Here is a 15,587-nt window from a genome sequence, read left to right as displayed (position 1 = left end):
TCACTGTTAAAAATTTACACCTTGTTTACAGTCTGAATTTTTAGCGTCATATGAAATTTTAGTTTGTACAGACTTTCCCTGACTTCCTTTTTATGTAGCCTGTTGTAAAACTAGGCAAATGTCTAGATGAGTTGATATATCCCCTGGAAGACCTCTGCATACCCCCAGGCATACGTGTATCCCTGATTGAGAACCGCTACTATAAGTCATATTTTCTGAACCTTTGATTATTCTTGTGGCTCTTCTCTCCACCCTCTCCAATTCCACAACATCTTTACTGAATTGTGGACACCAGAAAGGTATTCCAGAAGCAGTAGCACTAGTGCCAAATACAGAAGTACAATAAACTCTCTATTCCTACTCTAGACTCCCCTGTTGATACAGCCAAGGATTTCATTCACCCTTTTGGCCATAGAGTCACACTGGGAGCTCATGTTCATCTGATTATCCACCATGACCTCAAATCTTTTTCGGACACTGTTTCCCAGGTTAGAGTCCTCCATCATGTAAGGATGGCCTACATTCTTTGTTCTTAAATGGGTATTTATATTTAGTCATATTAAAATGCATATTGTTTTCTTGAACCCAGCTTACCAAACGATCCAGATATATCTGTATCAGTGACCTGTCTTCTTCATTATTTACCACGTCCCAAATTTTTGTGTCATCTGCAAACTTTATCAGTGGTGATTTTATATTTTCTTCTAGGTCATTGATAAAAATGTTAAATAATGTAGGACTAAGAACTGTCCTTACTAGAAACACCCACTTGATGACGATTCCCTGTTTACAATTACATTTTGAGACCTATCAGTTGGCCAGTTTTGAATCCATTTAATATGTGCCACGTTAATTTTATATATTTCTAATTTTTAATCAATTTTAATGTTGTGTGGCATCAAGTCAAATGCCTTGCAGAAGTCTAAGTATATTAGATCTATTACCTTTACCAACCAACTATATAATCTCATCAAAAAATAAAGATATCAAGGTAGTTTGAGAGGATCTATTTTCCATAAACCCATATTGACTGTCATTAATTATATTACCCTCCTTTATTTCTTTATTAATTGAGTCCCATATCAGCCACTCCTTTATCTTGCCTGAGATAGATGTCAGACTGGTGGGCTTATAATTACCTGGGACAACCCGTTTATCTTTTATAAATACTGGCAAAACACTAGCTTTCATCCAGACTTCTAGAAGTTCCCCAGTGTTCTAAAACTTATTGAAAATCAACATTAATAATCCAATGAGCTCATTAGTCAGCTCTTTTAGAACCTTTGGATGCAAGTTATCTGGACTTGCTGATTTTAAAATGTCTAACTTCAGTAACTGCTGTTTAACATCCTTCCAGGATACTAGTAGAATGGAAAGAGTGTCACCATCTAATATGACTACATCATCTGTTGTTTTTCCCACCCCCCCAGATACAGAACAGAAATATTTATTGAACATTTCTCTCCTTTCTACAACATTATTGATAATACGACCATTTCCACCTAGAAATGGACCAATAATATTGTTAGGATATTTTTGGTTCCTAATATACTTAAAAAAACCTCCTCCTTATTATCCTTAACTCTGCTGGTCATAAAGTTCTCCTTGTGTCCCTTTGTTTCCCTTATCAATTTTCTACAATTCCTAGCTTCTTTGACTTCCCTCTAAACCAGGTTGATTTCCCTCTAAACCAGGTTGATTTTTTTTTGAGTCGTATATTGAATGAGCTGTATGAAATGGTTCGGCTGGAACAGTTTTATGATTTGTTCCCATGATGTTAAACGTTGTTGGTGGATAAGAAGCCAAGAGACTTCTTTGCCACAAGCTGAGTGGCTGGCTATGTGGATGGCAGGTCTGGGTCTGAGAGGAAGTCCACGGATGAATGGCCCACATGTTGAACCCAAAGTGGAGGGACAACTCACCAGAGAACGCTTCAGATATGAGAAATGGGTAAACTCACCCAGAGGACAAGACCTACTCCAATGGGAGGGAAGCCAGCTCTGAGGAACCCCGGAGACAGTGGGGAGAAGTGGTGTCATATCTGTAATAAACTGGATCATATCATCTGGAATTGCCCAGTTCATCCATTAGGGATAAGTCTAGTCCTAGAGTGACAGCCTGCATCTCAAACTTAAGGAGTTAACTGTGTGACTCAGCCTCTGGAGGGAGGGAGTTGCCCAACCAGCTCATCTAGGGCATACAGTGTATGTGCTTAGGAGTTAACTCCTAATACCCTGGTACATTAGTCCTGCTGTACCCAAATGGGAACAGAAACAATGGATCCCCGATGGGGGCAGACAGTGAAAGTTAATAGGAATAAATTCCAGGCATAGAGGGACACAGGCATAGCCCACATCCTAGTCTCAGCCCATGTATATCCAAGGAGGATATAAAATGTTGCAGAAAGCTTATCTGGAGATATGTAGAACACAGGACCTCTTTCCTTCCATACCCTTTGGAACCCTGTCTAAATCCTGAGCCTAGAAGACCATAGAAAGAAAGATTCTCGCCCCTGTAGAATGGTGAGTCTACTATTACCCCCTCATCTTCTGCCATGGAATGAGTGAACAAATTCAAGAAGAATAGGACCAGCTATAACACCAGCCTAATGCCCTTAAAGGTCCAGATAGAAGAACTAGCCCCCACCCTTTGCAGAGGAAGCATTTGTTAGGCCTTGAGTGTTTCTGACCTCATTTTGTTTGTGAAATCCTTAAAGGTCTACTGTAATTCAGCCTGATACTAGAAGTGCAGGAAACTATTTCCTCCAAAAATCACGATACCCAGTCATTTGGTTGGAGAGAGAATTGATTTAACATATATTATTAAAATCCTTTTGCTGCTATTTGAACTACAAAAACAAAAAACTGCAGGAAAAGTTCAGAGTTCTTTGAGGAGGGTGTGACGGGTTGGATCACAGAAACCCCCCTGGGAGCTGCCACCTAATGTACCAACACTACCTCTGCTCCTTTTTTCCCTGCCAGCTCAGGACTGCAGCACCCTGTCTTGCTGAGCCAGACACTCCCGTCTGCTCCAACACAGACCCAGAGTCTGAATTACTTGCCCCAAAGCTGCAGGTTTACCTGAAAACAGCTCACAGAAGTGTGCTTGTCTTTAGCTCTCAGATGCCCAACTCCCAATGGGGTCTAAACCCAAATAAATCTGTTTTACCCTGTATAAAGCTTATACAGGGTAAACTCATAAATTGTTCGCCCTCTATAACACTGATAGAGAGATATGCACAGTTGTTTGCTCCCCCAGATATTAATACATACTATGAGTTATGTAAATACAGAAAGTAGGATTTAAGTGGTTCCAAGTAGTAACAAACAGAACAAATTAAGTCACCAAGCAAAATAAAATAAAATGCGCAAATCTATGTCTAATTAAACTGAATACAGATAATCTCACCCTCAGAGATGCTTCAGTAAGTTTTTTCTCAGACTGGACACCTTCCAGGCCTGGGCACAATTCTTTCCCCTGGCACAGCTCTTGTTCCAGCTTAGGTGGTAGCTAGGAGATTCTTCATGATGGCTCCTCTCTCCCATCTTTGTTCTGTTCCACCCCTTTATATAACTTTTGCATAAGGCGGGAACCCTTTGTCCCTCTGGGTTTCCACCCCCCCCCCTCACTGGAAAAGCATCAGGTTAAAGATGGATTCCAGTTCAGGTGACATGATCACATGTCTCTGCAAGACTTCATTACCCACTTGCCAGCACACACATATACAGGAAGACTCACAGGTAAACACAGCCATCTGCAGACAATGGTCCTGGTTAATGGGAGTCGTCAAGATTCCAAAGCACCATTAATGGCCCACACTTTGCATAATTACAATAGGCCCTCAGAGTTATATTTCATATTTCTAGTTTCAGATACAAGAGTGGTACATTTATACAAATAGGATGATCACACTCAGTAGATTATAAGCTTTGTAATGATACCTTGCAAGAGACATTTTGCATTAAGCATATTCCAGTTACATTATATTCACTTATCATCATGTTTTTATAAAACCATATAGACTGCACAACGTCACAGAGGGATAATAAAATTTCAGGCTATCACACTCATACCAACAGCACTGGAGCTACTTCAAGCCAGACAGGGGAGAAGGTCACTTACATGGAGGTAACTTAACTGCAGAGCTTATTCTTTAAAAGGGAATTATAAGACAACATTTTAATCAGCCTCAACAATTTGCCCATTAGCATGACTTTCTTCCTTGTGGTTCTCTCCTTGATTGTGGAAACAGGGCCGGCTCTGGCTTTTTGGCTGCCCCAAGCAAAAAAAAACAAAACAGGGCAGCCAGAAGGGCAAAGCAAAAAAAAAAAAAAACCACCTGCGGCGCGGCTGGAGCGCGGGTGCAGGGGGACCGGCTGGGGGGGGGAGGGAGCGGGCGGGAGAGAGAGAGAAGGGGGCGGCCAGGGCTACAGCAGGCTCCGCTCCGGTCGACGGGGAGGGAAGGACGAGGACTGCCCTGCAGGGCGCTCTGGTTCTCCACGCCGCCGCCCCCTACAGGGCGGCCGGAGCGGAACAAAAAAAAAAAAAGCGGCCGTGACGCCCTAGGATTGGGCAGAATGCCGCCTCAAACAATCTGCCGCCCCAAGCACCAGCTTGCTCAGCTGGTGCCTGGAGCCGGCCCTGTGTGGAAAGTGGTGGGGGCTTATGTAGACCTTTTGTTTCTCAGCATGCCTTCTCCCAGATTAGGAGCAGTTATTTCTGCCATAATAACTCCCCTGTTCGATTCTCCTGGTTCTGTGAGAGAAAAAGTGGCCAGCACATAGAGGACCTCTAGTCCACCCTGCTCACAGAATGGAGCTTTGGGTTCTAAAAACAGGATTATCAGAATGGGCTTCTTTATAAACACCAGCCTGCTTCCCTGAGATCACCTACTTCTTCTCAGTAATCACCTGTCATTCAGATATTTTAAAGGACAGAGTTGGTCTATATGAGTTGTCTCAAAAGCTTTAAATGACCGATATAGCCCATTCAGTCACTGAGAAAGTCATGGCTGGCATACAGCATCATAACACTTTTGATCTTTTAATCATTATTGCTGACTAAGTAAATGATCTGACTACCATTAAATCAATAGGACTTTTGGCATTGACACTAGATGGAATCTAATTAGACCTTCATTGGTGTGCATGTACTGTCTGTCTATCTACATTATTTTTGGTCCAGTAGCTTTGAAGAAAGTGGTGTGGATTGGAATTATGGACATCTTGAAGTTGCCATTATGACTTGAATTTTCCCTGCAACAACTATTATGTCCTATCTGCATCTGATTTGCTAGTTTCATAAGATGCCTATTCCCCCCCATCCCTCCACCGCCATCCCCATCTCTGCTAGTTTGGTTTTTCATGGGCTCTGTATGTTTCCTATCGTTCACAGTGGCCTATTCTAGGGCCTAGAAAGTTTCTAAGTCAGCCAGCGATACAGAAAAATACAAAATAAAATTATCCAATCAGTGCTAAATCTATCTAGTGTTTATAGTGCAATGTATTGTAATTTTGTCAGAAATACTATATAATAATGTTATATTTAACAAAAATAATGCTATATAACACACAGAATAGTCGATTAAGCAAAATTTTTCTTTTTTTATTCAGCCTCATTAAAAAAAATAGATATTCACTGACACTTTAAATCAGAACATTTAAAAAAAAAAGAAATGGACTTTACTAAAAATAACTCAACATGATTTTCATTAGGATTCAAAGTATACAGCTATAAAAGTCTGGGAGATTATTTGAAAGGAAAAACAACAAAACAGACAGAGGAAGACGGTGACCTGGAATCAGAACTTAGCAGTACAAGATACATTTTCATTCAGAAAAGAAACTCATTGTTGAGCAATCAAGGCGTAGGATTTTACAGCTCACAATCACTTTCATTGCTTTTCGAAACCAAGGATAAAAGAGAGAGTAAATCAAAGGATTAATGGCAGAGTTGGAATAAGCAAACCAAGCTACAATGTCAAAGACAAGGGGTGGAGTTATGAAGTTGAGGAAAGCATTAATTATTACAGTTATAAAAAAAGGTGACCAGAATACGAAGAAAGCAATCACAGGTATACCCAGGGTTTTAGCAGCTTTCCTCTCTCTTCTGCCAACTCTGTCACTGAAATCAGATGACTGGGTGTTGTTGCTCATCATCTCTATCATTCTAGCTTGTCGTTTAGCCACAGCAAGGATCTTGCTGTAAAGTGCTATCACTGTAAAGAAAGGTATGAAATAAAGGAGCGAGGATACAACCACCTGCATTTTATTTAAGATAATCTGACACCCCCCTTCACAGGAGAGGGCATTTACTAATTCTTGTAGCCCTTCTTCATTAGCCCCAGTGAAGACAACATAAACACTGTATACCAACGAAAATGTCCAGGCAACAGCTATGAACACGCCTGAAACAGGCACTGTGAACTTAACTGGATAAATTAAAGGGTCAGTGACAGCAACATATCGATCAACAGAGATGAAACACAAGTGAAATATTGATGCTAGGCAGAAAGATACATTTAAACAACTGTTAAATCTACAGAATGTTTCCCCAAAATACCAACAGGTTTCAACAGATCTTACAGTGCTAAAGGGCAGCACAGTCAGACCCAAACCAAAGTCAGCACATGCCAAGGAGGCGATCAAAAAATGTGTAGGAGAGTGAAGCTGCTTGAAATAAGCAATTGAAATGATTACCAGTAGGTTTCCAGCCACAGTGAGAATCGTCAGCAAACCAAGCACAATATACAAGGTTACTCGGAGTCCAGAAGACAATGGTGTTTTATAGCAAGATTCATTCATATTTTCAAAGCAGTACTGCAAATCTTCCTTATCAAAAAACGCTGAGTTCATTATTTCCCTCAAAGTCATATTTTTGAATTCCTGAACTGATGTTTATGATCTAGGAAAGGGAGAATATGCTCCTGTTTGCAACTTCTCCTGGAAAAAATAAATATGCATGTTAATAGAATAACTCCACGAACTTATTTTAACACAGAAATTATGATGAATTCAGAAAGTTAAAAAAAATGTAAAAATGTAAGATCTCAGTAGCAGCAGATTTTCCCTAGTGATTTAAAATAAGAAAAAATAAATTATTGTGGTTATTGTGTTTGGATTTAATAGTAGGAGTCATTCTTACTTGATTTCTGCCTGCTAATGCCTCATCTTCTGAGAAACTCCCTTTCATAAATTGATTTGAACTGAGGTATGAAGAGAACACTAGAAAAGGCTTGCAATTTATATTAGTGTTTTCTCCCCTGAGCTCTTGTGTCAGAGTTAATGACAAAGCCTGTTCACTCTTTTCCCAAAGCAAAAACAATATATCTGAATCAGACTCACTGATCTTTCCAAATAATGAAGCCCCTGTGATGGCGGATGGGAACAATAAGTTGAAAATGAGGTGTAAAAAATGTTGTTAAATTGTTTGTGCAGAAAAACAATGATTTACTATCACACTTTCCAGTATCTCTGGAATATCTGGCAGAAAACAGGAAATTTCCTTTCCACCCATATTTAAGTCAGGACTGATCTACACTAGAAAATTAGGTCAGTATAAGGTGTTGCTCAGGCGTGTAAAAAATCCACACCCCGAGCGGAGTAGTTAATCCGACCTAAATCCCCATATAGACAGCACTAGGGTGACAGAAGAATTCTTCCATTGGCCTATCTACCACCTCTCCTACGCTGATGCAAGCACCCCTTTCATCGATGTAGGTAGGCTTTACACCTAAGAGCTATGCTGCTGTAGTGTTTTGCTTTTCTTACATAAGTAGCCCCACTGAGTTTAATAGTCCTACTATCTACAAGCCCAGTAAACTCTCATGGCCTTTTTTAGTAACAACATTTAGGGCTATATCCTTCACTCCCTTACACCAGTTTTATGCCAGTCAGCAGTGTAATGCCATTGCATAAAATTGGTGTGACAATGTGAAGAATCAGGCCCTTAAATTCTCATATGTGTCATTACCAGTAATTATTGGAACTTCTCAACCAGACCCTGTTACTTCTGTCTCTCCAGATATGTGAGTAATTAGGTGGCATCTGATCTATCTGAATCATTATACATTTATTTTCACTGTTACCAGAGCAAGGAGTTTCTTTAGCTTTCCTGTAATCAAGTTTCTTTTGCTCCAGCCACACAATAAACATTAAAGAATACAGCTTGTTCTGGAAGGCACTATAGTCAAAATATCAGGTTACACTCAAGAGCCTGGATTTTTTTCAGGCATGTGTTACAATGTTCAAATGAAGTTTTTTATTGTTAACATATCAACACAATATTGCAGCCCATTCTTCCAACACCATCAGCAACTCTTTGCCAATGAGCTTCCCAGCCGATGAGAAATCAGGATGCAAAATCAGGATATATTCTAAGTGTAATTTACTTTATTATAGGTGGTGCAGGTAGTGACATCTGTGTTAACGTTGCCTGATGCTTCCTATTATAAGACCCCTCTACAGTTGCTCATAATTTTGCTAAAATAACAGTTTGGGCTGAAATTTTCCATGCTTCTGGCTTAAATTGATTGATTGATTGATTGATTGATTGGAACATTTCAGCAAAAATGGTTCTGCTGTTTTTCAGAAGTAAATTAGGGGAAAATATGTTGTTTCCTCCATGTTAAAAAAATTGTTAACTGTTTCATTGAGAAATTCTAGCGCTTTCATGTTTTAAGCAGGAACTTGAAATCTGGCAGTGGGTGGGGGTGATGTCCTTTTGCCATGAAAATCTCCATGAAAATCCACCCAAATTTGGCCACGTTACAAGCCTTTGAAAATCTCAGTTCACGCGTATTCAGTAGAGACTTGCTAGTTTGGCAGTTAACTTCTGAAGCTTCCATCTGCAGTGTGCTATTTGCTGACCAGACTTCACTTGTGACATTCCCAAAGAATGATCGAGCATGCTCAGGCTTAGTGCGGCAAGGGCTCAGAAGCACTTCCCCAGAAACTGTTCCTCACAGCCGCCAGAGGCAGCTGTGGCACAAGACACAGGAACTGAGAGCAGGGAAACTTCCCTTCATGTATTCTCAATGGTCCCCATGCTGGTGCCTAGACAGCAAAGAGGAGAAGTGGGAAGGAAGGTACCTGACTAGAGAAGTAGATTCTATTCCTGCCTCTACTACAGAGTTCCTATGTGACATTGGGCAAATCACTTAAACCAAACTTTTCACACTAACTGTGTGGTCCTCCTTTTCTGGGTGCCCAACTTGAGAGACTCAAGTCTGATTTGCAGTAGTGCTGATAACTCACAGCAGTGGTTGTCTTCAATGAGAGCTCTGGTCTGAACAAATGAAGTGCTATAAAATGCTAAGTTCTCTACAAACTCAGGCCACAGGCATGCCAAATAGAATACAGGCTGGAGTATTCAAAGATAGATAAGTAGGGTTTTGTGCACATTATCAGTATAATTTATCTACCATATAGGCAGCATTTATGCCAAACACTATACTTTACGGGTTTACGCCTTTCTCCCAATCTGAGCAAAATGTGTATAGGACAGCAAAAGGCCTAGGAACCGCTTATGTTCTCAAAATAGGGTATAAAGTGGACCTTAAATAGTACATGGGTCTTATATGCTAGCCTTCTGTACAGAGGGTTATTTAACCTGCTCAGAAGAAATTACTTTCCTTTTTTTTTCTTTCCTCCCTGTTGTCAAAAATATATATATATGAGATCACATTTCCTGATCCAAATGAACAGACTTCACAAACCAGATTATGTATAAAATGTGACTAAAATACACTAGTTCCTATGTGAGTGACAGTGCTTCCTTAACTGCCTCAGATAAGTTTTTGGCATTCCAATTACTAGTCCCAGTTTTTATCTTTTTTGTAACAATTCGCTCATGGTTTTTGTCAGAGTAGACAAACAATATGAATTTCAATACTGTTATACTGAGGAAAAGAGAAAGGAGCGTAAACTCTAGCAAGTCAGGTGTAAAATTATAATTAGTCAGGCCAAAAAGGATTTGAAGAGTAACTAGCAAAAGACACAAAACTAACTGCAATTTTTCTTAAGTACATCAGAAGCAGGAAGCCTTCCAAACAACCAGTGGGGCCACTGGACGATCGAGGTGCTAAAGGAGAACTCAAGGAAGACAAGGCCATTGCGGAGAAGCTACTTGAATTCTTTGCATCAGTTTTCACTGTGGAGGATGTGAGGGAGATTCCCACACCTGAGCCATTCTTTGTAGGTGACAAATTTGAGGAATTCTCCCAGATTGAGGTGTCAGTAGAGGAGGTTTTGGAACAAATTGATACATTAAACAGCAATAAGTTGCCAGGACCAGAAGGTATTCACCCAAGAATTCTGAAGGAACTCAAATATGAAATTGCAAAGCTACTAACTGTAGCATGTAACCTACCGTTTAAATCAGCGTCTGTACCAGATAACTGGAGGATAGCTAATGTGATGCCAATTTTTTAAAAAGGCGGCAGAGGCAATCCTGGCAACTACAGGCCTGTAAGCCTAACTTCAGTACCAGGAAAATTGGTTGAAACTATAATAAACAACAGAATTATAAGACACATAGATGACCTCAATTTTCTGGGAAAGAGGCAACATGGCTTTTGTAAAGGGAAATCATGCCTCACCAATCTATTAGAATTCTTTGAGGGAGTCAGCAAACGTGGACAAATTGATCCATTGAATATAGTGTACTTGGACGTTCAGAAAGCCTTTGACAAGGTCACACACTAAAGGCTCTTAAGCAAAATAAGCATTCATGGGATAAAAGGGAAGGCCCTCTCTTGTATCAGTAAATGGTTAAAAGACAGGAAACAAATGGTAAGAATAAATGGTCAGTTTTCACAATGGAAAGAGGTAAGTAATGGGGTCCCCCAAAGATCTGTACTGGAACCAGTGGTGTTCACCATATTCATAAATTATCTGGAAAAAGAGATAAACAGTGAGGTGGCAAAGTTTGCAGACAATACAAAATTACTCAAGGTAGTTAAGTCCAAAGCTGACTGTGAAGAGATACAAAGAAATCTCACAGAACTGGGTAACTGAGCAAGAAAATGGCAGATGAAATTCAGTGTTGCTAAATGCAAAGTAATGCACATTGGGAAGCAATCTCATAGACTCATAGACTCATAGACTTTAAGGTCAGAAGGGACCATTATGATCATCTAGTCTGACCTCCCGCATGATGCAGGCCACAAAATCTGACCCACCCACTCCTCGAATAATTCTCTCCCATGACTCAGCTGTTGAAGTCCCCAAATCATGATTTAAAGACTTTAAGTCGCAGAGAATCCTCCAGCAAGCGACCCCTGCCCCATGCTGCGGAGGAAGGCGAAAAACCTCCAGGGCCTCTGCCAATCTACCCTGGAGGAAAATTCCTTCCCGACCCCAAATATGGCGATCAGCAGAACCCCGAGCATGCGGGCAAGATTCTCCAGCCAGACCCACATTGACCATTGATACTAATTACCAGCGATGGCACGTTATTGACTTATTGACTAAAATCACATTATCCCATCAAACCATCCCCTCCATAAACTTATCAAGCTTAATCTTAAAGCCAGAGAGGTCTTTCGCCCCCACCGTTTCCCTCGGAAGGCTATTCCAGAACTTCACCCCCTATCTAATTTCAAGCCTAAACTTCCCGATGGCCAGTTTATATCCATTTGTTCTCGTGTCCACATTAGTACTAAGCTGAAATAATTCCTCTCCCTCCCTGGTATTTATCCCTCTGATATATTTAAAGAGAGCAATCATATCCCCCCTCAGCCTCCTTTTGGTTAGGGTAAACAAACCGAGCTCCTCAAGTCTCCTTTCATACGACAGGTTTTCCATTCCTCGGATCATCCTAGTAGCCCTTCTCTGTACCCGTTCCAGTTTGAGTTCATCCTTCTTAAACATGGGAGACCAGAACTGCACACAGTACTCCAAATGAGGTCTCACCAGCGCCTTGTATAACGGAAGCAGCACCTCCTTATCCCTACTAGAAATACCTCGCCTAATGCATCCCAAGACCGCATTAGCTTTTTTCACGGCCAGGTCGCATTGCCGACTCATAGTCATCCTGCGATCAACCAGGACTCCGAGGTCCTTCTCCTCCTCCGTTACTTCCAACCGATGCGTCCCTAGCTTATAACTAAAATTCTTGTTAGTCATCCCTAAATGCATCACCTTACACTTCTCACTATTAAATTTCATCCTATTACTATTACTCCAGTTTACCAGGTCATCCAAGTCTCCCTGCAGGATATCCCGATCCTTCTCCGAATTGGCAATACCTCCCAACTTTGTGTCATCCGCAAACTTTATCAGCCCACTTCTACATTCGGTTCCGAGGTCAGTAGTAAATAGATTAAATAAAATCGGACCCCAAACCGAACCTTGAGGAACTCCACTGGTCACCTCCCTCCAACCTGACAGTTCACCTTTCAGTACGACCCGCTGCAGTCTCCCCTTTAACCAGTTCTTTATCCACCCCTGGATTTTCATATCGATCCCCATCTTTTCCAATTTAACCAATAATTCCTCATGCGGTACCGTATCAAACGCTTTACTGAAATCGAGGTATATTAGATCCACCGCATTTCCTTTATCTAAAAAATCTGTTACTTTCTCAAAGAAGGAGATCAGGTTGGTTTGGCACGATTTGCCTTTCGTAAAACCATGTTGTAATTTGTCCCAATTGCCATTGACCTCAAGGTCCTTAACCACTTTCTCCTTCAAAATTTTTTCCAAGACCTTGCCTATTACAGATGATAAACTAACAGTCCTGTAGTTACCCGGGTCACTTTTTTTCCCCTTCTTGAAAATAGGAACCACATTAGCTATTCTCCAGTCCAACGGTACCACCCCCGAGTTTACAGATTCATTAAAAATTATCGCTAACGGGCTTGCAATTTCTCTCGCCAGTTCCTTTAATATTCTCGGATGAAGATCATCCGTTCCGCCCGATTTAGTCCCGTTAAGCTGTTCGAGTTTGGCTTCTACCTCGGGTACTGTAATGTCAACCCCCCCTCCTTTATTCCCCTCTGTCACGCTGTCTCTATTCCTAAACCCTTCATTAGCCTCATTAAAGACCGATGCAAAATATTCGTTTAAACATTGTGCCATGCCTAGATTATCCTTAATCTCCACTCCATATACAGTCTTCAGCGGTCCCACTTCTTCTTTCTTTGTTTTCTTCCTATTTATATGGCTATAAAACCTCTTACTATTGGTTTTAATTCCCCTCGCAAGGTCCAACTCTACACGGCTTTTGGCCTTTCTCACTCCATCTCTACATGCTCTGACCTCAATAAGGTAGGTTTCTTTGCTGATCCCTCCCCTCTTCCACTCTTTGTACGCTTTCTGCTTTTTCTTAATCACCCCTCTGAGACGCTCGTTCATCCAGCTCAGTCTAAATCTCCTGCCTACGATCCGTTTTCCCTTTCTCGGGATACAGGCCTCCGACAGCTCCTGCAACTTCAACTTGAAATAATCCCAGGCGCCTTCCGCCTTTAGATCCATAAATATGTTAGTCCAATCTACTTCCCTAACTAGTCGCCTTAATTTATTAAAGTTAGCCCTTTTGAAATCGTAAACCTTAGTCTCCGATTTAATTTTGTTAATCCTTCCATTTAGTTTAAACCGAATTAGCTCATGATCACTCGAGCCAAGGTTGTCCCCTACAACCATTTCCTCAATGAGGTCCTCACTACTCACCAAAACCAAATCTAAAATGGCATCCCCCCTCGTCGGTTCAGCAACTACTTGATGAAGGAATTCATCAGCTAGCACGTCTAGGAAAATCTGAGCCCTATTATTGTTACTAGCATTTGTTCCTCAATCTATATCCGGGAAGTTAAAGTCTCCCATGATTACACAGTTCCTATTAGTATTTACTTCCCTAAAAACATTAAAGAGTTCCCTGTCCATATCCAGGCTAGATCCCGGCGGTCTATAGCACACCCCAAGCACTATCCCAGGGGAGGCTCTAGTAGTTTTTTTACCCAATGTGAGTATTGCCCAGACAGACTCCATCTTATCCATTCCATCACTTATTATTTCTTTACAGTTTACCTCATTATTGACATACAATGCTACTCCCCCACCTTTACCTTTGTTCCGGTCGTTCCTAAACAGCACATACCCTTCCATACCTGTACTCCAGTCATGACTACCGTTCCACCACGTTTTGGTTATTCCTACGATATCCGGTCTCATTTATCGGACCAGGAGATCCAATTCCTCCATTTTGTTACCTAGGCTTCTCGCATTGGTGTATAAACATCTTAATTTATGCCGTTTAGCCTCCCTCCCATTTGTTATCCGATTTGGTACGGACACTGTACAGCCAGTATGACCTATTAGTCTAGTATCCATCCCCCCCGTCTTCCTTATGTCTAATCTCTTCCCCCCGGCTATGTCTGTTCTTGTCTCGTCACCCTCCTTCTCAATGTTGTAATTTGGCGTGGAGATTAACTGGACATCTCCCAACCGTCTCCCCTGAATTCCTAGTTTAAAGCTCTCTTGATGAGATGAGCCAGCCTCCCTCCCAGAAGTCTATTTCCTTCCCTACTTAGGTGAAGTCCATCCCGTGAGAACAGTTGCCTGTCCCCGAAAGCCTCCCAGTGGCCATACATCCCAAAGCCCTCCTTATAGCACCACTCCCTTAGCCAACTATTTATCATCACAATCCTGTCAGCCCTTTGCTGCCCTTCTCTAGGAACAGGCAGAATCCCACTGAAAATGATCTGAGCCTCGATTTCCTTAAGCGTCTTCCCCAGCCTGGCATAATCTCCCTTGATTCTCTCTAGCGAGAACCTAGCCATGTCATTCGTTCCTACGTGAAGGATGATCAAGGGGTTCTTACCTGCTCCTTTTAGGATCCTTTTCAATCCCAACAGTACATGTAAAATGATGGGTCTATATTAGCTGTTACCAGTCAAGAAAGAGATCTTGGATTCATCCTGGATAGTTCTCTGAGAACATCTGCTCAATGTGCAGCAGCAGTCAAAAAAGCTAACAGAATGCTAGGAACCATTAGGAAAGGGATAGATAATAAGAGAAAATATCATAATGGCACTATATAAATCCATGGTACACCCACATCTTCAATAATGTGTGCAGTTCTAGTCACCCCATCTAAAAAAAGTTATATTAGAATTGGAAAATGTACAGCGAAGGGCAACAAAAATGATTAGGGGTATGGAATAGCTTCCATATGAGGAATGACTGAAAAGAGTCGGACCATTCAGTTTAGAAAGGAGACAACTAAGGGGGGATATGATAGAAGTCTTTAAAATCATGACTGGTGTGGAAAAAGTGAATAGGAACATGTTATTTATTCCTTCATATAACATAATAACCAGGGATTGCCTGATGACATTAATAGGCAGCTGGTTTAAAACAAACAAAAGGAAGTACTTCTTCACACAACACATAGTCAATCTGTGGAACTTCTTCTCAGAGAATGTTGTAAAGGCCAAAAGTATAACTATGTTTGAAAAAGAACTAAATAAGTTCATGGAGGATAGGTCCATCAATGGCTATTAGCCAAGATGGTCAGGGATGCAACCCAATACTCTGGGTGTCCTTGAGCCTTTGACTGCCAGAAGCTGGGACTGGAGAACAGAGGAT

General features: G+C 41.2%; 1 protein-coding gene across 1 annotated transcript; it reads right to left on the bottom strand.

Moving 5' to 3' along the window:
- Positions 1-5,828: 5,828 nt before the first annotated feature.
- Positions 5,829-6,854, bottom strand: LOC135876102 (trace amine-associated receptor 9-like). Its single transcript, XM_065401282.1, has one exon. It carries the CDS (start codon positions 6,852-6,854, stop codon positions 5,829-5,831), a length of 1,026 nt encoding a protein of 341 aa, XP_065257354.1.
- Between the last annotated feature and the right edge of the window lie 8,733 nt (positions 6,855-15,587).

This window comes from Emys orbicularis, chromosome 3, assembly GCF_028017835.1.
Source record: "Emys orbicularis isolate rEmyOrb1 chromosome 3, rEmyOrb1.hap1, whole genome shotgun sequence".
Classification (NCBI taxonomy): domain Eukaryota; kingdom Metazoa; phylum Chordata; order Testudines; family Emydidae; genus Emys; species Emys orbicularis.
Note: the sequence above shows the minus strand (reverse complement) of the source record. Positions and strands in the feature narration are given on the sequence as shown.

Bases quoted from the DNA above. Each gene is read 5' to 3' on its own strand.
- LOC135876102 (XM_065401282.1), bottom strand. From the start codon at position 6,854: ATGAACTCAGCGTTTTTTGATAAGGAAGATTTGCAGTACTGCTTTGAA.